This window comes from Peromyscus eremicus, chromosome 1 (genome assembly GCF_949786415.1).
Source record: "Peromyscus eremicus chromosome 1, PerEre_H2_v1, whole genome shotgun sequence".
NCBI classification, from domain to species: domain Eukaryota; kingdom Metazoa; phylum Chordata; class Mammalia; order Rodentia; family Cricetidae; genus Peromyscus; species Peromyscus eremicus.
This window is the reverse complement of record NC_081416.1, coordinates 129,853,595-129,875,866: the sequence shown is the minus strand read 5'-3', so window position 1 is coordinate 129,875,866 and position 22,272 is coordinate 129,853,595. Positions and strand designations below refer to the sequence as shown.

At 45.1% G+C, this 22,272-nt stretch overlaps 1 protein-coding gene across 1 annotated transcript in view; it reads left to right on the top strand.

The window, feature by feature from the left end:
• LOC131917542 (protein FAM169B-like) overlaps window positions 1-21,919 on the top strand; it is a 39,415-nt gene extending 17,496 nt beyond the window's left edge. The window contains exons 4-7 of the mRNA XM_059271470.1: window positions 12,122-12,304; window positions 14,041-14,172; window positions 20,144-20,247; window positions 21,677-21,919. Of these exons, the coding sequence (XP_059127453.1) occupies window positions 12,122-12,304; window positions 14,041-14,172; window positions 20,144-20,247; window positions 21,677-21,919 (662 nt within the window). The remainder of the gene's footprint in view (window positions 1-12,121; window positions 12,305-14,040; window positions 14,173-20,143; window positions 20,248-21,676) is intronic.
• Window positions 21,920-22,272: the final 353 nt, after the last annotated feature.

The window sequence follows — 22,272 nt, the reverse complement described above, 5'->3', positions numbered from 1 at the left end:
ACTGGTGAATTCTGATTCAGGCATTCCAAGACGTCACACATATCTGCTTTAAGTAAGTCCTTTTCCCATTGTTGGGTTTGGACATTGTTGTTGCAGACAGCCTGTTGGCTCCATCTTGATTCCCCTTTGGTCTCAGGACTGCCCATGCTCTTGGAAGTGAAGACTTCTGATTGTTTACAGTGCTGCACTGTGTCTTCATCATTTCGTCACAGGTACCCAGCTGATCATGCCTTTCTTTCACAGGAAGTTGGTGCCTGTATGATCCAGCCATCTGTGGTGACCTAAATTAACTTTGTCTACCCTGTTGTTGAATGTGATGTGTTAACATTCATTGTATGTTTTTCTTTGATATTCAAATGATTTATCCAATTTTTCCCCCTGTTCTTGGCTTTCTTTTTCTTTTTCTTTTCTTTTTTTTAAATTCCTTGGAATGTTACACTGTACATAGTTTTTGGAGAATGTTCCCTCATTTTCTTGCAAGGAGGTGTTTCTTGCAAGTTTGGTAGAACATGTCTCTAAAATCACCTGAGCCTGGTATGTTAGGTGCTGGAGAATTTTAAGCTATTGATGTAGTTGGACATTTCTCTCCTGCTCGACTGTTCCCAAATACCCGAGACCCGCATTCCAAATATTTGACTCTGAGGCTTAATATAAATTATAAATGCTTAGCCAACAGCTCAGACTTACTACTAACTAGCTCTTACATTTTAAGTTCACCCATATTCCTTATTTTACACTCTGCCATATGGTGGTTCCTTTATTAGCATAGCACGTTCATCTCCTGCTCCCTCTGCATCTGGCTGGTGACTCCTGACTCTACCCTTCTCTTTCCCAGCATTCTCAGCTTGGCTTTCCTGCCTAACTTTATCCTGTTTAGCTATTGGCTATTCAGCTTCTTTATTAAACCAATCACAGTGACAAATCTTCACAGTGTACAAAAGCATTTCTCCCCTTTTGTCTAACTAGAAAAGAAGGTTTTAATTTTAACATAGTAAAATTATACATAACAAAAACAGTTATTAAGTAAGAGTCACAGTTACAATATTCAGTCTATTTTTATTTGGCAAATTTATAGAAACTACTTAATTATCTACCCTATCTTGGTATGTCTAAAGTTTTATACCTAATTTGCTTTCTATCATAACTAAAGAAATCTATAAGTTTAACTATTTAGTCTTTAACTCCATCAAAGACCCCAGAGGGTGAAATGTTACTTAATGACAGGGACATCAGGCTGTGGACAGTCACCCTAGGTTCCTCTGCAATGTTGGGGCATCCAACTAGAATATCTGACAGACTTCTCTGTGAAGCAGAGAATTTTGAAGGACTGTCCTAACTTGTCTTGGCAAAGTTCAGCAGTCACTTTTCTTGTCTCCTGCTGGTCCAATTGAGGCTAGTGCAGTTTCTTTGCCCTAGCTTTTGCCTTAAAAAACCTAAACTCCATATGCAGTTTCTTCGATGCCCATCATCTTCTCTGAAGTAGATTGGTGCTGCCAAGAGCAGACATGTCTCACTGCCATGGAAAGTCTTAGGTTATTAAACATATTAAATGCCATAGTCTATAAGTCTTTGAAGTGTTTGAAGACCACCTATCTATCTAAATGTATCTGTTTATGACCTTGAAAACATATCTAACATGACTATGTTTGACTATTATAGATGACTATTAATCTGTATTTCTTAATTATATATTACATTTTTAAATGAGCTGAATAACACAATACCTTAAATAAGAGTAGAAATATACATACAGTATAACAGAAATAACTTTAAATTTGTATCAATAAACCAAAAGCCATACCAATGTAAAATATTTAAGATTAATAGTTGCTTTTTGGATAAAAGTGGATTCATTTATCTGCCTTTTTATCCTATCATTTCTTTTTTTTTTTCCCCGGTTTTTCGAGACAGGGTTTCTCTGTGTAGCTTTGTGCCTTTCCTGGAACTCACTTGGTAGCCCAGGCTGGCCTCGAACTCACAGAGATCTTCCTGGCTCTGCCTCCCGAGTGCTGGGATTAAAGGCATGTGCCACCACCGCTCGGCCTATCCTATCATTTCTATACCCCCCCTTTTCTTTTCAGAATGAGATTCCTGAATCTAATCTCTTTTGTTCAGTTTTTTTCCTGACCATTACCAATAATAATTTGTAACCAACCCCCCTTAAATGATAACAAATACATATAGCCCATTTTTTGAGAATGTGAGCATAGTTTTCTGGACTACTTCCTGTTGATTGAGGGTGTTGGTAACCTTTGGGGGACCCTGAGAAAATTTAAAATAATTGTTAAGTCTTGGCTGGAGTACTGGATCATCTCAGTCAGTAGCCTTGAAGTTGTTCTGGATGCTGGATCACCTGGGTCATCATTTTCATTGGTGTCTGTCCCTTTGCTCTGAAAATATATGAACTTTTAAGGTAACATACATATCTGTATTGGTACAGGTATAGATTGTGCATTGTACACAAGTCAGCCAAAGATGAATTTTTGTTATGTGTTTGAGCAGGTAAAATATGCAACACATGTCTTGTAGTTCTTCTAGGTTTATTTTTTTATGTCTGTAGTCAGGATTTCAGGGGGTCTTCCTTGATCAAACCTGATTTTCTTTAACCCAGAACGAATCCACAGCCTCTCATTTCCTGTGGAAATAAAAGCAAAATCTCTCCCCCAAAGTAACATATCTTTTGACTTAAATTTTCAAGTCAAGGCATTTTTAAAAAATATATAGGTTGGATTAATCTGGCAACATTTATAATCAAATGTTGATTTTTCCTCAGCTGTCAATTCAAAGATAACACAATAACATACAGTATTCAGACTCTCTGTGTATTTTCCATCTTTATGTGGGTTTTTATATTTTCTTTAACTCTATTCCTTTTTAAAGGACTTTATTATTTTAATACTATATTTTTTAATCTAAGACTATATATACTCTTTCTCTTCTCTCACCCAAGTCTATTGTATATTTTTAAACACACTGTAAATTATGTAGACATGATTTTTTTCCTGTTTGAATCCATCTTTACTATATATCACTATCTTTTTTCTGACCACATGAGTCTTTAAACTGCTAAACAGCTTGGTTAGGACCTCTGCCTCTGCCCTGGTGACTGGGTCTGCCCTTTGTGGCTCCTTAAGAGTCCAGCTTCATGGTGGAGGCACTGGAAGAGCCATGTTCACCACCCCAACTCTGGGGAGCTTCTGAACATAAGCTGCCATTGAGCAGCACATTGCCACCTACTACTCACCAACCCCATCCAAGTGTTCAGTAGCAGGGTCTCTCAAAAGAGCCATGCTGTTTTTGCTGCTAGCACTGAGCCAGGAAGCCATTTCTTAAAAGAGCTGTGCCTCTTTTGCTGCTAGCTAACAGCTGACCCAAAAAGACAGTTATCAATAAGCTGTGCTTGACACTGTTCTTTTGTATGTTTAGAATCCTTTTTTAAAAAAGCTTTCTCAGGTTTTATGTGGAAATTCTTGCTGAATGTTTGTACACCATAGGTAGTTGGATGTTTCTCTCCCACCCCCCTGTTCCCAGATAGCCAGTAGCGGCTTCTCAAATAATTGACTTGGAGGCTTAATATAAATTATAAATGTTCAGCCAGTAGCTCAGGCTTATTACTTACATTTTAAGTTCAATCATATTCCTTATTTATATTCTGCCATGCGGCGGCACCTTTATTACCATGACACGTTCATCGTCTGCTCCCTCTGCGTCTGACTGGCTACTCCAGACTCTACTCTTCTCCTTCCTAGCATTCTCAGTTTGGCTTTTCCACCTACCTTTATCCTGTTCCACTGTTGGCCAGTCAGCTTCTTTATTAAACCAATCACAGTGACAAATCTTCACGGTGTACAAAAGGATTATTCCACGGCATATTGATGTAATGTTTTAATGCTCATAGGACATCTCAGTCTTTCTCTTTCCTCTGGAGTCAGTTTTGGTAGGTAGGTTGTATCATCCCAGAGATGGTTCCTTTTTATTTGTTTTCAGATTTATTGGCATGTTCTCTTACCTTTTAAATTTCTGTGGCACCTCTAGTGATGTTGATGCAGGATATTTGAGACATTTCATGGCCTGTTTGTACATGATCCAAGGATATAAGATACCAGATGCTCACCATGATCAAAGATCATTGTCACACCAGTGGAGGTCAACAATGTGTACATATGCAGAGTGGAAGCATAGAAGAGTGAGGAAATGAGGAGAATTAAGAGATTAAAGAAAAGTGAGAGAAACCCTGGAGAACGAGAAGGGTTTCCAAAGGAGGAGAAAGGCACTGAACTCCATCATATAGAGGTTTTAGAGGGTCATGGCAGAAACTGGACATGGGCTGTAGTGTTCTCTGTTTACATTGGTTAATTCTCTGGGCTGTCATGAGCAAAGCTAAGGGAAGGCTCACACGCTCCCTGCCTGTACCCCTAGCCCACCCATATCAATGGTCACGTACTATTCATTATATACTGCCCACCCAACTAGGGGCGGTTGAAGCCCCTGCTCCCTGCCTCTGACTTGAGCTGTTAGGTGTTGATCTGGATGCTGTTACTGCTTCTCACCTTGCAGGTGTCTTGCTAGGTGTCAATTAGATTGTTTGTTTCTTTGAAAAATCTTGACATTTACATGACCGGCTGGCAGTCTTAACCACGACAGAGCGTTAACTCTAGCGTAGCCACCAAGATGCAGCTACGATGTTCTTGGTTACATCCTTGTCTACGGAACTGTCTAGGGTCTCTGTCCCAAAATGGAAGCAGGTTTGTGAGAAGCCATCCTTATTAATAATTCAGTCTGTTTTAATTGGCTGCATTAGAAGCAAGGATATGTAAAAGAGCGATCCTATCCAGCGTGCATTCCAGGGAGGCTCATGAGAGCTAGCCAGCAGCCCACCAACATCTCCTTGCTTCTCCTGTCTCCTTGTCTCTTGGCCCTTGTGTCTTCTGTCTGCCTCTAGTCAGCTCTGATTGGCTGTCTCACATTTTTCGTAGGCTCTCCCTCATCCTTAGTGCTTGGCCTTCCTCTTCCAACCCAAACATTCTCTTGGAACTCTAACATCCATCCCACTGTCACCTCTGTGAGCAGAATGTGGTTTTCAGGATGGAGCCTTTCTCCTACAGGGAGCTGACTTCTGCATCAATATCTCCATTTTTAATTTCTGATACATTTTATGTATTGTTTCTCTCTCTCTTTTTTACTTTAGTAACTTATAAGTAAAAAAAAAATCTTTCCTGTTGTGTGTTTGCTTTCGTCTCATTAATTTCGTGTGTGTGTGTGTGTGTGTGTGTGTGTGTGTGTGTGTGTTTTGTATGTGCCTCCACACACTTGCAGAGGCCAGAGGAAGCACGTTAGGTGTCCTGCTTCATCAGTTTCTGCCTTATTCCCTTAAGGCAGGGATTCTCACTGACCCTGGAGGTAGGCTGGTGGGCTGCAGGCTCCAGTGGTCATCCTCTTTTTACTGGGGTGGACATACCTGGGTTTTTACGTGGCTGCTGGGGATTTGAACACAGGTCCTCATGCTTGCACAGCAAGTAGTCTTCCTTACAGAGCTGTCACCCAAGCCCGGTCCTCTCCATCTTGAATGATTTCTGATCCTGTCTCTTGCCGTACTGTAGAATAGATAGAGTGGCCGAGACCACTGCCAGTTCCTCCCAATATTCCTTGGTCTTTCTATCCTGACATGAGCAGAGACTTAGTTTAGTGCAGGCATCTCATTTCCTCTGCTTGTGTTTGTAATGGCGTTCTGGAACAATTGGTCATCGTTTTACAGGATGGATTTTTTTTTTTTTTTTTTGGTTTTTCGAGACAGGGTTTCTCTGTGTAGCTTTGCACCTTTTCTGGAACTCACTTGGTAGCCCAGGCTGGCCTCAGACTCACAGAGATCTGCCTGGCTCTGCCTCCTGAGTGCTGGGATTAAAGGCATGCGCCACCACCGACCGGCTACAGGATGGATTTTGTTTGACACATTTGAAGGTTTGATTAGCCTTTAGAAAACCCAGCTAGAGTAATTTTGTTTCTTTTTCTCCACAAGTTTTTGAGAGAGGTTTACGGAAGCATTTCAGGGTCAGTGCAGAAAGGTCCTCAGGGTCAGTGTAGAAAGGTCCTTTGCCCTCCAGATGCCTTCCTTAATACCTGTCTCTTCTGTGATCGTAGTATAGTGTTCAAAACAAAGAAATCAGTGTGGGTCAAATTTCCACCCATGTCTGTTTTCTCTTCTGGGATCAGAGCACGCGAACACCCACTATCTCCTCCGACCCCGGGTTCTCCGAAGCCTCCTGTGGATTCTGTTACCTTTGTCCTTCTGTCTGTCATCATCCGGGCACTTGAAGGAGAATGGCCAAGCCATCTGTGGGGTACTCTCAGTTACTGATGATTTCTGACGGTTAGACAGGGCTATGCGTTGGGGGACGTGGAGCACCTTCTTGTCACAGGTTGGAGCCTGTGGTGTAGGTATCAACATCGGGATTGGTGATAAAACTGTCCCATCCCTGAGTTAAGGGGTGGGGAAAGGGACGCCAGTTACGTTCTTCCATTGTGGCAGAACACCAGTGAAATTGCCTTGAAGGAAGAAAGGTTTGTTTTGGCTCACCGGTTCGAGGTCACCTGGCTCCATCACTTTAGCCAGCAATGAATCAGATTGTGAGGGTGGAGAGGGGATGGTGGCCAGAGTGTAGCATCATGTGATGGTGACCTCCTCACGCTTGACAGCCTGAAAGAGGAAGGAGAGAGATAGACGAGGCCAGGGACAAGATAGAGCCTTCCAGAGGACCCATCCCACGCCTTCCTTCCACCATTTAAATCCCACCTCCTGGTGTTACCTTACTGTGAGTCCATAAGTGGGTCGATCCATTAATTATTTCCAAGTTCCTCATCATCTAGTAACCCCTCAACAACTGGATCTACCCACTGTGGAGAAAGCTTTCCACACCAAGCTTTATGGGAGATGCCTTCCCTCACAAACCGCCACATTTCACCACAGCCAGGTTAGTGTCTTCCTTCTCACACTTACTTGTCAGAATATTTTATTTCTAAAGATGTTTAACGAATTTGTCTATGTGTGTATGCATTCATGGACATGGGCATGTGCATGGGCAGGCTGGTAGGGAGGTGGGACATGCTTGTCCTTGTGCCGCAGGGAGGGTGTGGAAGTCTGCTCACATTCGTTCATTGTATCTTTCTACACTGACACATCCTTTTACATATTGATGAGGTGCAGTATGATTATTTGAGATGTGTATGCACGTGTTATGATCAAATCTGGGTAACCTGCCACTTTGTGTTGGGAGCCATGAAGCTTCTCTCTAGTTGTTTGCAAAATATATAGTAGATAGCTGTAAACGGACTCGCCTTATTGTACATAGTCTCATTGTGTCTTTTAAGGCACATTTTTATTGCAGTATACGTTTATATCCTATAAAATTTGCCTACTGTCAGTGTAAAATTCAGGAATTGTAGTGAATTTAAAGAGCTGTGTAATTATCACCATAACCCGGTGTTAGGACATTCCTGTCACCTCCGTGGGTGGTGTCAGCTGCCATTTGTCTCCATTCCAGCCCTAGGCAAAAGCTGAGCTGCTTCCTGCCTCTGCCAATTAGCATGGACCAGGTGTTGGAGCAGCCAGGCTTTCTGTTAGTGAAGTGCTTTGGAGCTGGTTCGTGTGCATTGTGTTTCTTTTTATTGCCACGTGATTCTGCCTTCTGAATGCGCTGTACTTTGCTTGTGAACCTGTCTGCAGCTAGAGTTTTCCTGCCTGGCCCATGGTCAGGGCAAATCTCTCTCACCTGCCAGTCCCACAGCTGCTCAGACCCGACCAAGTAAACACAGAGACTTATATTGCTTACAAACTGTATGGCCGTGGCAGGCTTCTTGCTAACTGTTCTTATAGCTTAAATTAATCCATTTCCAGTAATCTATACCTTGCCACATGGCTTGTACCATGTGGCATCTTCACATGCTGTTTGTCATCGTGGTGGCTGGCAGTGTCTCTCTGACTCAGCCTTCCACTTCCCAGCTTTATTCTCCTCCTTGTCCTGCCTATACTTCCTCCTGCCTGACTACTGGCCAATCAGTGTTTTATTTACCAACCAATCAGAGCAACACATTTGCCATACAGAACATCCCACAGCACCTGTCAGTTGGATGGTTTCCAGGTTTTACTACTATGAATAGGGCGGCTATACACATTCTCTTACTTGTTTGCACAGAAGTGTCTTCCTTCCTTTTGGGTAGGCTCCTGGGAGTACGATTGCTGGGTCATTTGGCGAGTTTATGTCTATCTTCTAAAGGAACTGCCAAATGGCTGAGCAGTCTGGCTGCTCCTTTGTACACTTCCGTTAACCACAGTGAGGGTTCCGATTTCTGCATGTCCTTGTCGTCACTCACTATCCCTTGTCCTTTTGAGTCTAGCCCAGAGTGGCATTTTGCTGTGGTTTTAACTTCTACTTCCCTAATGGTGAGTGACGTTAGCTGATTTTCATCGATAGTCATGTGAATGTCTTCTTTAAAGAAAGGTTTGTTCAACCTTTGCGCAATTTTAATGAGGATATTTGTTTTATTTTTATTGAATTGTAAGAGCTCTTTATTCTGGTTCTCAGTAAGCCTTTTTATGAGAAATGTGATTTGTAAACATTTCTGTTGACAGTCTATGGCTTGGCCTTTTGTTTTTCTTAATAAAGTCTTTTGAAGGAAAAAATTTAGAAATTCCGATGAAGTCCAAGTTGCCAATTAGTCGTGCCTTTGTTGCTGAATCTATGAACTCCTCATCAACTCAAGGTTGTCAAGACATTTTTCTATTTTCCATGCTATGAGCTTTATAAGCTTGTCTCTTATCCTTTTATCTGTGATCCATTTTGAATTTGTTTTTGAAAATGATGTGGAAAAAGAGTATAGGTTTTTAAATTTAATTTTTCACTCTTTAGAGGCCTGCCACCCAGCTCCCAAATAGATACACAGAGACTTATTCTTACTTATAAATGCCCGGCCTTAGCTTGGCTTGTTTCAAGCCAGCTTTTCTAACTTAAACTATCCTGTTTCTCTTTAACTACATTTTGCCTCAGGGGTTTTTAACTTTTCTTTATTCTATATGTCCTTCTTCCCTTTTTACTCCATGGCTGGTTGTGTGGCTGCGTGGCCAATCCTGGCGTCCTCTTCCTTTTCTCACTCCTCTCTCTTCTCTCTTGAGCCTAGATTTCTCCTATTTATTCTCTCTGCCAGCCCTGCCTAACCTTTCTCCTGCCTAGTTATTGTCCATCCAGCTCTTTATTAGACCATCAGGTGTATTAGGCAGGCAAAGTAACACAGCTTTACAGAGTTAAACAAATGCATCACAAAAGAATGCAGCGCATCTTTGCATCATTAAATACTCCACAGCACAAATCAATGTAACACATCTTCAACTAATATACCACAAGAGTCCAACTTCAATTAAAAACAAACAAACAGCTAACATACTTTAAAAGTAACCCTCCTTTTTGCTGGGCTCAACACAGGGCTTAGCACCCTGCCTATGACTTCAGCCTCTAGTACATTAACAAAGAGATACTAAACAAACAAACAAACAAACAAACAAACAAAAAGCCGGGTGGTGGTGGCGCATGCCTTTAATCCCAGCACTCGGGAGGCAGAGCCAGGCGGATCTCTGTGAGTTCAAGGCCAGCCTGGGCTACCAAGTGAGTTCCAGGAAAGGCGCAAAGCTACACAGAGAAACCCTGTCTCGAAAAACCAAAAAAAAAAAAAAAAAAAAAAAGAGATACTATATTTTAGAGCAGTTTTAGATTTACAGAAAAATGTTGAGGCAAAAATGCAGTTTTCCTGGAGTTAATTTCCCCAGTTTCCACTGTGTTCTAGTTTTCTTCCATCTCTGATAAATTCCATGATCAAGAGCAACCAAGATCAAGGAGGAAAGGGTTTATTTCGTGTTATACTTCCAGGTAAATTAGGGAGCACAAGGCAGGAACTGGAACAGAGGCCATGGAGGAGTACTGCTTCCCAAGGCCTGCTCAGCCTGCTTTCTTATAGCACCCAGGAGCTCCTGCGCAGATGTAGCACCACCCACAGTGGGCTGGGTCCTCCCACAGCAATCATTAATAAAAAAAAAATGTCCCAATGGACGTGTTCACAAGCCAGCCTAACACAGGCAATTCCTCAGTTGAGAGACCCTCTTCCCCGCTGTCTCTAGTTTGTGTCAAGTTGACAAGAAGGAACCTGCATGCTATGATTAGTATGTTTCATATATTTGGTTCATGAACCAACACAGGTGCATTCCTTAGTTTGGACCATCACAAAAGACACGGCCTTCAGACAGAAGCAATAGGAATTTACTTTCACCTAGTTCTGGAGGCTTCAGCATCCTGGTTCCAGGTGTCAACAGGTCTGTTCTCTCTCGGGGCCTCTCCTTGGTTAGCATGTAGCCACCTTCTCACTATGTATCTCTGTTGTATTTCTCTTGGTCCATATTTCTTCTATGGACGGCAGCCATATTGGATGAGGGCGAAGCCTAACAGCCTTAGAGTAACCCCACTCTACCCTTTAACAGCATTCTCTCTAAATACAGTTATATTCCGAAGGGTTTGGACTTCAGCATGTGAATGCCCGGGAGACACGTCAGCCCACAGATCACATTGTTGTTAGTCAGTTGCTGTGTGTACCTGAGGGCTCGCCCTTAGTGTTGGCTGCTGTGTGTATCTAGACAAGCACTTAATGCTCTGTATCACATAAGGTATTCTGTCCTGAGTATCCCGTGTTCCAACAGCCCTGTTCTCATTCTGTAGAAACTGAAGCTGTAAATTTCCAAACAAACTGGTAATAATCTTTTCAAGCACGTTGAAGATAAAATCCCAAATATTTTTACAATTACTGCCTTCATTGAATTGAGGTTCCCTGTTGGACATAGATTGTGTATTTATTCATGGCACAAAAGAATAACTTCATGTAACCACAGATACTGTTGGCACTTTGGACTGGGCTTAGCTGGGTGGTTTTCTGGTCTTGATGGGTTTTCTGTGCAAGCATGGTGACTTATGTGTTGGGTAGATGTTTCTGCTTCTTGGGCTAGCTAGTGGTAGGCTGGGACAAGCAGGGCTTCCGATCTGCATTTCCTTCACGGTAACAGGTTGGTCTACACTTGATTTTGTGATGGAGGTACGTATCGGAGAGACAGTTTGAGGTATACTGGACTGCATGAGACCCAGGCCCTGTTGGTATGTTATCTATCTCCCTGCCTCATTCTGTTGCTAAAGTGACTCATAGGCCAGCCCAGACTGAACAGGAGGAGAACAGACCCCATTTCTTGATGGAAAAGCTTTAAAAAAATCACACACATCCTGTATCCTGTGTGGATACAGGAAGGGAATCATTATGGCTGTGGGAACAATTTTTCACAGTATTACATATCTTGTAATTTAGTTCATCTAATTAAACCAGAATCTTCTCTTTTCAGGTTTGGGCAGTTACTCATTTTCTGAATCTTGACAGGGACAAGCACCACCTCTCCCAGTGGGAGCTGGGATAGCAGCCACGTGAAGGCTGCTAACACTGGTTATGTTGAAGGTGGAAAATGGAAAGGGTACAACCCCTGGCTCTCCTGCCCTGTGGCAGGAGTCATTCATGCTTCACAGGAAACATGTGGGACTTATGTGTTTTGGAGGGCCATGCATTTTGCCAGAACTGGACACTGTAAGCCTTTGTTGAAGGAATTGAAACAAGTCTTTACCCAGTGATGGTCCAGCTGGTCTCTCTGCTTGCACTGCGGACTGGCTTCACCCTTGTGGGGAGAACTTTGATGTTGCTTCGATAAACCTCCTCGGCTCCAAGGGTGTCGGTGAGGGGAGAGGTCTGGTGGGGTCTGAAGAGGTCTCCAAGGCTTTGGCAGCGCTCAGTCTCCCAGGCTGTGTTTTCATATCCATGACCCAATCCATTTTTCTGTGCTTGGAGCAGTTAATTATGTAGGTTCCTGAAGAAAACACACGGGTCCATTAGAGAACTGGTGTTCTGGAGTAATCTGGTATCTTATTGTTTATTTAGTTTGCAAAGTTAATTCTGTTCCCAGGTGGTACCAGTGACCCTGGCAGCACCCTTGAGATCTGGGTGAGTCAGCCTCCAGCCTGGGGGACGGCATGTATCTCTTGCTTTCCTGCAGGCAGCCTCTGTGGTACCAGCACCAGTGCGTGCTACCTGCTGCCTATCTTCGATACTGTGTTTGTGCGGAGGAAGAACCGATGCCAAGGCCTGGGGACAGCCATGCTGAGGGACTTCTGTGACACCTTTCGAGAAGAGGAAGCCCTGGGTATCAGTTGCCCGATTTCTCCTGCCATGTACAAAGGTAACTCCCCCGCCGTGTGTCCTATGTGAACATTTGGGTAACAGTGATGACTAACACGTGCCCTGTGGTGACTGAAACAGAAGAGTCTCGGGAGTTCTGGGTAGATGTGGGCTGTGGCTGCTCCTTCAGCTTTGGCATAACTGGGGACTTCATATTTGATTTGCAAAGGGGACCTCTGAGAACCTGAGAAATGATTACATTTGAAAATGCAGATGGTCCCCGCCCAACTCCCCATGATGCCACTTAGGATTTTTCAATTTTATGATAGTGTGAATGCAATCCACACTCAGTAGAAATCACACTTCACATTTAGAGTTTTGACCTTTTCCTGGCCTTGTGACTTGTGTTCCCATACAATCCGAAGAGGGGCAACAGCCGGGATTCTGTGGTGTTTTGTGTTCATGGTGGCTTTGGCTACAAACAGTCACAGGAGATCTTGCACACGGATTAGAGAATGGACTTGGGTTAGATGTGTATGTCCTGTAGTGGCTCTGTTCTGAGTAGTTTTCTTTTTCTTTAAAAAAAATGTTTAAAAAGTGTGTGTGTGTGTGTGTGTGTGTGTGTGTGTGTGTGTGTGTGTGTGTAATTTATTAGAACGGCTTACAGGCAGTGGTCTGGCTACTCCAACAACGGCTGTCTACCAACTGAAGGTCCCAGAATCTCGTAGTTGTTCAGTCCCTGAGGCTAGATGTCTCAGCTGGTTTTCCATATATGCTGGAATCCTGAAGAAGTAGGCTCTAATGCTGGTGAAGGAATGGACTTGCCAGTGAGAGCGAGCAGGCAAAGAGAGCAAGCTTCCTTCTTCCATGTCTTTTATAGGGCTGCCAACAGAAATTCTGGTCCAGAGTAAAGGTAGTTCTATCGCCCCACCAGAAAGATCTAGATTGGAAGTGGGTTTTCCAATTTCAAATTATTTAATTAAGAAAAAATCCCTCACTGGTGTGCCCAGCCATTTTCATTTTAGTTAATTCCAGATGTAGTCAGTTGACAGCCAAGAACAGCCGTCACAGGTACCCTTGTAAGGAGAGAGAGCCTAGGGATGCACATGGCCATGACCATTTGAGGACACTGAGAAGATATGTAGGAAGCTCCGGGAAGAGGCCTTGGAGCAACCGAAGCCAAGGTACCCTGCCTCCAGAGCCTTGAGGAATCAGCTTGTGTTGCCATGGAACCGCCAGCCCATCATATCTGAGGAGTCTGATTCCAGAATTCAAACTGACTATGGCTTGAAAACTTTAAAAAAAATGACACTTGTACTGAAGTGTACAGACCTTCCCATTGCCATTATCCCCTAAGCATCACAGTCTAGTAGCTATTGATGTGGCGTCTACGTAGCATCAGGTGCAGAAAGGCATCTAGATGACGGAACGTACGCAGGAAGTTGTGTGTCCGTGCAAACACCATGCCTGACATTTGATGCAAATGTAGCATCTTTGGATTTGGTGCCTTCAGAGGTCTGCAGTACCTTTGGATACCAAGGGATGGCTGTTTCCTAGTTGCAGCCCTGGAAACGCAGTGCATGATGGGTAGAAGTGGGAGTGTGAGATGAACAGGGATGATTCTGTACCCATGGGAAGTTGGTGGAAGGGGTTCCGGTGCAGCAGGGTCAGAGCAGTGAGGAGGTGGAGGGTGGCCACAGGAGGGCTGGAAGGGCCGTGTGAAAGAACCCAGAGAGCTAACTGGCTGAACCAGGGTGGCCAGGAGTCAGACTCATAGCTTGCCTCTCTCCTTCCCAGTCCTCAAGCAGTTCCTGTTGGCCCATCCAGGCGAGAGAGGGCGCTTGTGGGAGGTGGAGTCCCCAGGGGCCTGGGGCCAGCGTGTCAACATCTGGCTCAATATTCGTCTTCGGGAGGCAGGACTTCATGATGGTGAGTGGGATGGACATCTGCCCAGGGGTCTAGTCACCTTAGTGTCCACAGCTGCCTGAAATGGGGACAGTTTCTCTTCCACTGATTGAGTCTGATTCATGTATGTTACTGCTCTTGAGTATGTAGCTGAACAAAGGAGGGACTGAGACCCAGTGGGGACACTTGTTCTGTATTTCTCACCCATGACCATCTCATCTGCACGGCTCCAAAAGATCTCCCTCAGATCTGGAACTGAAGCTCTCTAATGGTCCCTGCTTTTCCAGTTAGACTAGATAGAGCACTGCATAGATCAACTACTAGATAGAGCACTGCATAGATCAACTACTAGATAGAGCACTGCATAGATCAACTGCTAGACAGACCACTGCATAGATCAACTGCTAGATAGACCACTGCATAGATCAACTACTAGATAGAGCACTGCATAGATCGACTACTAGATAGAGCACTACATAGGTCCACTACTAGATAGAGAACTACAAAGAAAGATCAAGTACTGCGCAGACCACTATGAAGACCACTACTACATCAACATCTGAAAATCATCTGTTCCTCTATGTGGCTGAGGATCGGGTGCAAATATTATTTTGAGGGAGTAACCTGTTGAGACGTCCCAAGATGACTAAGGTGTGCTGTGATAACCCAGTCTTCTGTCTCCCTGTGCAGGCTGTGTCCATGGCCTCATGGTAATGGTAATGTTGTATAGTTTGTTCTGTGTTAATCATCCTGTGTGTACATGCGTGCGCGGTACATGTTTGTAAGGTTTGTGCACATGTGCACGGAGGCCAAGGGTTGTATTGGGTTCCTCCTTTGTCATTGTCCATTTTCAAGTTTGAGACAGGGTCTTTCAATGAATCTGCTACTCACAGCTAGACTGGCTGGCCAGTGAGGTCCAGGGACATTCTTCCCATCCTGTCCCTGTGCTGGAGTTACAGAAGTAAGCCACCATGCCTGATTTTACCCGGGTGCCAAGGATTCGAACTCAGATCCCCATGCTTACCCACCACGCACTTTGCTGAATGAGCCATCCCATGTCGGCCCCATCATCTCGTTATTGTTATTCTTTGCTTTTTTGTGTGACTTTCATTCATGTACACAATGCCTTAGGATTATCTCCATCCTTCCTAACTTCACATCCTCTTTTCACAATCATTTAAACGTTTTTACATTTCATGGCATCCAGTTAGTGCTGTCTGTGTGTGCTTGGGTGTGGGCTCAGCCACTGAGCACGGGCAACCTACAGCTGGTTACCAGAGAAAAGTAGCTCTCCCTCCCCAGCCACCACCAGCTAACCACCAATGGCTGCTCAGCTGCAGATGGGGCCTTGTCAGCTCCTCTTTTGTCCATCCGTGCTGGTTTGGGCTGGCTTGATCTGGTACAGTTCAGCACAGTTGCTGTGAGTTCACCAGGCAATAGCCATCTTTATCCTTTTTTAAGGGCAGTGCGCTATGATGCCCTGCAGACACACTGTTCATCTCCTGTTGACCCCTGCTGTCCTCAGTTCTGGGTGGCTCCAGACAGTGCCCTGGCTTGTCAGTGAGGTTTGGAGAGAGGGATCTTCGAGGGAGCGAGGTGGGGTTTTGATGGTAGGTTCCTCAGGGGAGGCAGGACCTTCAGATGGCCAGAGGGGAATGCAAACATGCTCGGCCCAGGATCTCCAGGTGGCTTTCTGACTCCCACATGGGGAAAAGATTTCACATTACAGGTTCCATGTAAGGTTCAGGGTGGGACTTGGGTGCCTGGACATTCCAGCCACGGGTGCCACTTGTCCCCAGGAGAAGAGCTCCCAGCCGTTGAAACGGACTGCCCTAAGTTAAAGCAGTACTTTTACCCCCTTCCATGATGTGGGCGCCTGTCACGTTCCTCAGGATGCTTCCGCAGAAGCAAGTGGCTCATTAGGGGCGGATGGGCGGGAGGTGTAGGCTGCCTTTCTACGTGGGTGACTGACTTAACTCAGGTGGTGACAGGCAAGGGCCTGAGACCTTATTGATGCTAATGGTGATAGGTCTTGCCTTAATGGCACCCCTGAGCTGTAAGGCTTAATGGGTCCTTACAGATATTAATGAGGTGAAGGAGTGCCAGGGAAGGAGACTGGCAGGGCTGTGACTGTGATCCTAATGAGGCAGTTAAGTGACTTGCCCCGTGGCATTGTGTTAGGAGGGAAGGGAAGCCAGCCTGCGCCTCCGGGCATGGGGCTGGCCATCCGCATAGGTTTATAGCGTCACAAATGAGGGTCCGGCTTTGTGCTCAGCTGTATGCCAATCCGATGCTCCTTGGCTGGGGGTGGAAAAAGCAGATGCATATTGGAATGTGAAAATCGCCTGGCCAGAGGGGCTGGGCGGGGAGGAGGATGTTGTGGCCTAATTGGGGAAGATGGCTTCCTGGTGGAGAATTCCACCGGGGTTTATTTCAAGAGCTGGGAGTCTGTGTGGTCTGGTCGGAGGAAGCTGGTCTGGAAATCAGATGCCAAACCTGTCACTTTAATCCACTCTTGAGAGTCACCACCTCCCACTTACAGAACGGCAAATGAGAGGACCTTCACAGAGAGTGTTCCAGAAGTCCTCTGCAGGAAGAAGAGCCATTGTTATAATTAGGCTATAATTAGATTTACTCAAATTCTGTAATTTTTGAGAAGAAAAAATGTAAGGGTCTTTTTATTCTGTAAATCCTGGTTTGTTTGCAGTGTCGCCCTCAGGGTTCCCACGCAGTCATTTTAGAGCAGCGGTTCTCAACCTTCCCAACGCTGCGACCCCTTAATACAGTTCCTCATGCTGTGGTGACCCCCACCATAAAACTGTTTCATTGCGCCGGGCGGTGGTGGCGCACGCCTTTAATCCCAGCACTCGGGAGGCAGAGCCAGGCGGATCTCTGTGAGTTCGAGGCCAGCCTGGACTACCAAGTGAGTCCCAAGAAAGGCGCAAAGCTACACAGAGAAACCCTGTCTCGAAAAACCAAAAAAAAAAAAAAAAAAAAAAACAAAACTGTTTCATTGTTACTTCATAACTGTAATTTTGCTAGTGTTATGAATCATAATGCAAATATCTGATGTGCAGGATATGCGACCCCCAAGGGGGTTTTGAGCCGCAGGTTGAGAACCACTGTTTTAGAGGGTCCCCATCACTTCGTGTGTGGTGGAAATGGACCTTTGAGCAGGCCTCCCTGACTTTGAAGAGCCATTGGGCTCCATGCAAATGCCTGAGAATCTGTGTGCGAAGCGCTTTCATTTGTGGGTCTTTTTAAAGTTTGCACAGCGCTGGCTGTTGATAACATCTGTGGCTTGTCATGACCCTGGGAATTTGTAGGTTTTTCTTTTCAGGCCCTTTGAGAGAAGAATTTGTGGGAAATGCCTTTTCCCCCTGCTCTCAGTTACATGGGAAACCTTTGAAACTTGACTGATAGTATCATAATTCCTTCTGATGTGATCTCCCGGTTAGTCTGCACATGCCTGAAGTCTCTTTACTGGAGGAGATGAAATTGAATATGTCAACAAGGAAATGTTCTTTTGTAGAAAAAAAAATGTTACTGGAGGTGGGAAATCGTTGCATACGGCTCCAGGAATTTATTTTTCCTTCTAAAAGTTTACAATTTTCTTTTTCCAGATGAATTTATCATGGATTCACCTGTCATCCACAGGAAAAATGATTTTCTTCCACTTACGCTTACCTGAAACAAAACCAAAAAACCTGGATGGGTTGTGTATATAGAAATGTGAATACTTTGAGATGGGGAGTTGGGCCTGCTTTTCCAAGTTGGAGGGCCAGAAAACTAGAGCCATAGTCTTGTTTCAGCTTGTTCTCATTAGCCACACATTACACAATACAGTAGTAACAGCAATTTTATGGTGATCCAGTATGCCTGGGAAGGTGGAGAGCCAAACAAACCTGTGAAGGTGATGTTTGTGGAATGCTGTTCTTTGGCAGGTTTTATGGCTCCCTCTACTGGTCATAGTCTTGAATTACAGTCCTGAAATGCAGCAGGCGCTTATCATTGATGGACCTGAATGTCTGGTTCTCCAGATACTTATCTTTCTAACTAGTGTATTAAAAAATTATGCTTGAGACCCATATCATGAAAGGGAGCTCACCCCTGACACTGCCTGGAGGGCCAGGACCTAGAGGCAGGATAGTCCAGAGACCTAGAATAGAACCAAATAGCAGGACTGGCAAAAAACAAACAAACAAACAAACAAACAAACAAACAAACAAACAAAAAACCAAAAAAAACCACCAACAACAAAACAACAACAACAACAACAAAAACCCAAAAACGCTCTGCGACACTCATAGATTGGTGCCTAGCCCAATAGTTATCAGAGAGGCTTCATTCAGCAACTGATGGAAACAGATGCAGATCCACAGCCAAACATTAGGCAGAGCTTGGGGAATCAGGTCTGATTGTAGGACCCAGTGGTGTCAAGGGCACCGTAAGAAACTCCACAGAACCAACTAATCTGGACTCAGAGACTGAACTGACAACCAGGGAGCCTGCATGGGACTGACCAAAGACTCTGCGTATATGTTACAATTGTGTAGCTTGATTTTCCTGTGGGGCTCCTAACAGTGGGCGCAGGGGCTGTCTTTGATGCCTGCTTTTGGGACCCCTTTTCTCCTACCCAGTTGCCTCATGGAGCCCTTAATAGGAGAGGAGGTGTCTAGTCTCACTGCAACTGGGTACACCATGGCTGGCTGATACCCATGGGAGGCCTGCCCTTTTCTGAAGAGAAATAGAGGAGGAGAGGGGAGAAGGGGAGGGGGTGAGGCAAGGGGGGGGAGCTGGGAGGAGAGGAGGGAGGGGAAACTATGGTTCAGATATAAAAAAAATAAAAAACTATGGGACATTAATTGGTTAGGAATGAAATACAAGCAACATTTGATTTTTGCTAGCATGAATTATCTCCTAGCACATAAAACTATCAGGAATGATAGAAACCTGAGGCTGGGCTAATCTGCTCCATTCACCTGTCCATTGTTTCATGCATTCTTTCATTATTTCCTTTGATAACAGTTCATGGTGCAGGCAGGCACTTTCTCAGGCATTAGCAAGTCAGTAGATAAGGCTGATGAAGCTTCCATGGTCATTTATAAACTATTAAGCCCATGGGAAGTTACTCCTGTATGACATAAAAAACTGTATTAGAGAAAGATCAAGAGAACTGAAGGGTTTTTTTTAAATGCTTAGAATTAAATTTCTGTCAAGCCAAATTTTGCTAATTTATACAGTTATATAAAACATTTACAAATATACTTATGTAGAGAACAACTGAGTGGTCTATTTATTGTGCAGTCAGAATGCATCACATACATATCTTCAGCTCAAATGCAAAAGCTGCACATATTTTTCCCCACAGGGAACTGACTCCCAAGACCCACACTGATTTCAGGGTGTGGGGCTGTGTACAGGACAGGGAAGTCACCCTTTCCAAATTCGTGTTGACTTGGTGGCCAGTGGGGGCGGGACATGTAGTTAACTGTGAGTAATGCCAACAGTGAACTTAGAGGAACCGGGAAAATACTTGGAAAAACAGACCCGCCCCCCCTGGCATCTGGGAAATGCTTACATAGAGCGACCATTTCGATATTTTTTGAGACCAAGACTCATGTAGCTTAGGCTGGTCTCAGACTTGCTGTGCTGCTGGAGAGGACCTTGAACTTCTGGTCCTTTTGCCTCCTCCTCTTGAATGCCGGGATTCCAAGGGTGTACCACCACACATGGTTTATGTGATGCTGGGGACTGAAGACGGAGCATTGTGCATGCTGAGCACTCTCCTAGCTGAGCTACATCGCCAGTGCCCGAACCACCTGCCACTTTGTGTCCCTTGACACCTTGCAGCTGTCCGAGCGGTGTGTGGGGTGCACTATAGCCAAAGTCAAAGTGGGGATCAAGAGGATGGCGTGGAGCCTTGGCATCAGTGTGCTGGGAGGGGTCCTGAGTGTTGGAGCTAGTCCCGTTGCTTACCTCTTCTCTTGTTTAGGGAGCACAGTGCACCCTGAAGGTTCCGAAGAGGACACAAACACTCCCAGGCAGACTTCCCGGGATGATGGACCCACACTGGTCCATCATGGAGAAAGCCCTAAGGTACAGTGTAGAAGTGTCATTCCATAGCCTCCTGTCTCCCTAGCGACCACCTTGATTTTTTTAGTGACTGCCTGGCAGCTCCTTGGACACCGGGGCTATGGGCTCCTCCTTGGCAGTGGGCCATGCTGATGCTGATTAATGCTGAAAATCTCCCTGTCTCGGGATGGAAGGAATGGGGTAAGAAGTTGTTATAATTAGGCTTTTTGTGGTCCCCTCTCTCAGCTAGACAAGCATTCACAAAGCCAGAAGGAAACTAGGAGACTGGACCTAATATGCTTAGAGAGTTAGTGAAAATCTGAATTTGAAATTCAGCCACAGACCAGAACAAAAGCAAGGCAAATCCACCTTGCTCCTTCCCTCCTGCCCCCAAGTCAGGCTGCCTGAAAGAGGACAATGGTATCAGGTCATTGTGTCCTCCAGAGTGACTGGAGTCTTGGGGGGAAGGAAGGTTACGGAGTCCTTTTTGGTATCTTGGTGCTCAGTATTTTGATAAGATTTGGAGTATTCCCTGAAGCCAGCCCGTACACACACAAGGTCATTGCTCTCAAATCCTTAAAGAGTCAACTCTAAAGCCTAACTCTGGTACATGAGAAGCAGCACAGCTCATTCTGTAAGTAGATTATTCGTAGACAGCAGGATTCTACAGAGGATTATGATATTCCAGTAAGTCTTGGATCATCCTTGAAAGTTGTGCATGGGCAAGCATCAGCCCCAGCTACCTGGCAGAGAGAGAGAGAGTAACTCTTGTTTTCTTTGGCTTCCGGCAGAAAGTTGGGCTAACTTAGGGCTCTGCCAGGGCTCTGAGCAGAGACTATAAGTAGTTGGCCTCTTCTGGTCACTGAGTTTTAAAATTTCCTTTTAGAGGAAGCAGCAGGAGTTCTGGAATATTTGAATGCATGCATGTGTGTCTGGGGATGTCTGCACATTCAAAGGCAAAATGCCAACTTAAAAAATACATTGGCACCGGGTGATGTTGGCACATGCCCTTAATCTCAGCGCTCAGGAAGCAGAGGCAGGCAGATCTCTGAGTTCGAGGCCAGCCTGGTCTACAAAGTGAGTTCCAGGACAGCCAGGGATACACAGCCTGAGCTGTTTTGGAGTATTCTGACTTGTGTTTAGCTGAATCTGTTCATCCTTCAAATGCTGGGGCTGACCGCACGGCTTCCTTGCTCTGCCCTGACCTTACTCAAGTCTTCTTGGCTGGGCTGCCCCTTTGGGTCCATCCAGTAAATACGTGCACCTGTGACAAAATGTCATTTTCCTGTGGCTAGCTGGTATGTTCAGATATGGCTTATCCCCTTCAATCTCAGCGTGAAGTGTGGGGACAAGCCAAGCCAGGTCACCCCAGGCCCTTGGTGTCTAGTACTGTCCAGGATGACCTCATCACAGTGTTTGAGGTGGACGCCTTTGGCTTACTTTCTGATTTCAGGAGTGGGTCACTGCAGAACAGGAGACACAGGATGACCAAGAATGTGTCAAAGGAGAGGAGGAAGCTGGGATGCCCCTGAGACCCTCCTGGGATGAGACGGAGGAGAAGGGAGCGAAGAGGACAGTGGCAGCCGCTGGGCTGGTTGGTGAGCCATGGCGGAAGCATGTGCGGCAAGCTACCAACTCCTCGGAGGTTCATCTGGCTTCACCAGGATCTGAGCCTGAGGGTTTGATGTGGCCCTGAATAGTCTCTGGTGCTGGAGATGGTATCCACAGGTCCTGCCTGTCTCTGCTCCCCTTACAGGCTCTGGGATAAGAGGGTCTTGAAGAAGTGCTTGGGTAAGCCAAATACACTTTGGGAGCCACTTTTACAAGCCAACTGTTGGCAAACCCAAGACTCTAAAAGCTCACTTGTTAAAAAGTAACATGGTTTCCGCTCCCCAGGAGTATGGTAGGGAGATGCATGGGACCATGTGAAGGTCCTTAGTGGAAACGGGCTCAGAGACCGGCCATGGTAGCCATCTATGATATGCATTCAGCCCTGTTGTAACTTCAGAACTCAACACCAGAGGTTTTCAGGGAGACAAGTTCCTTCTC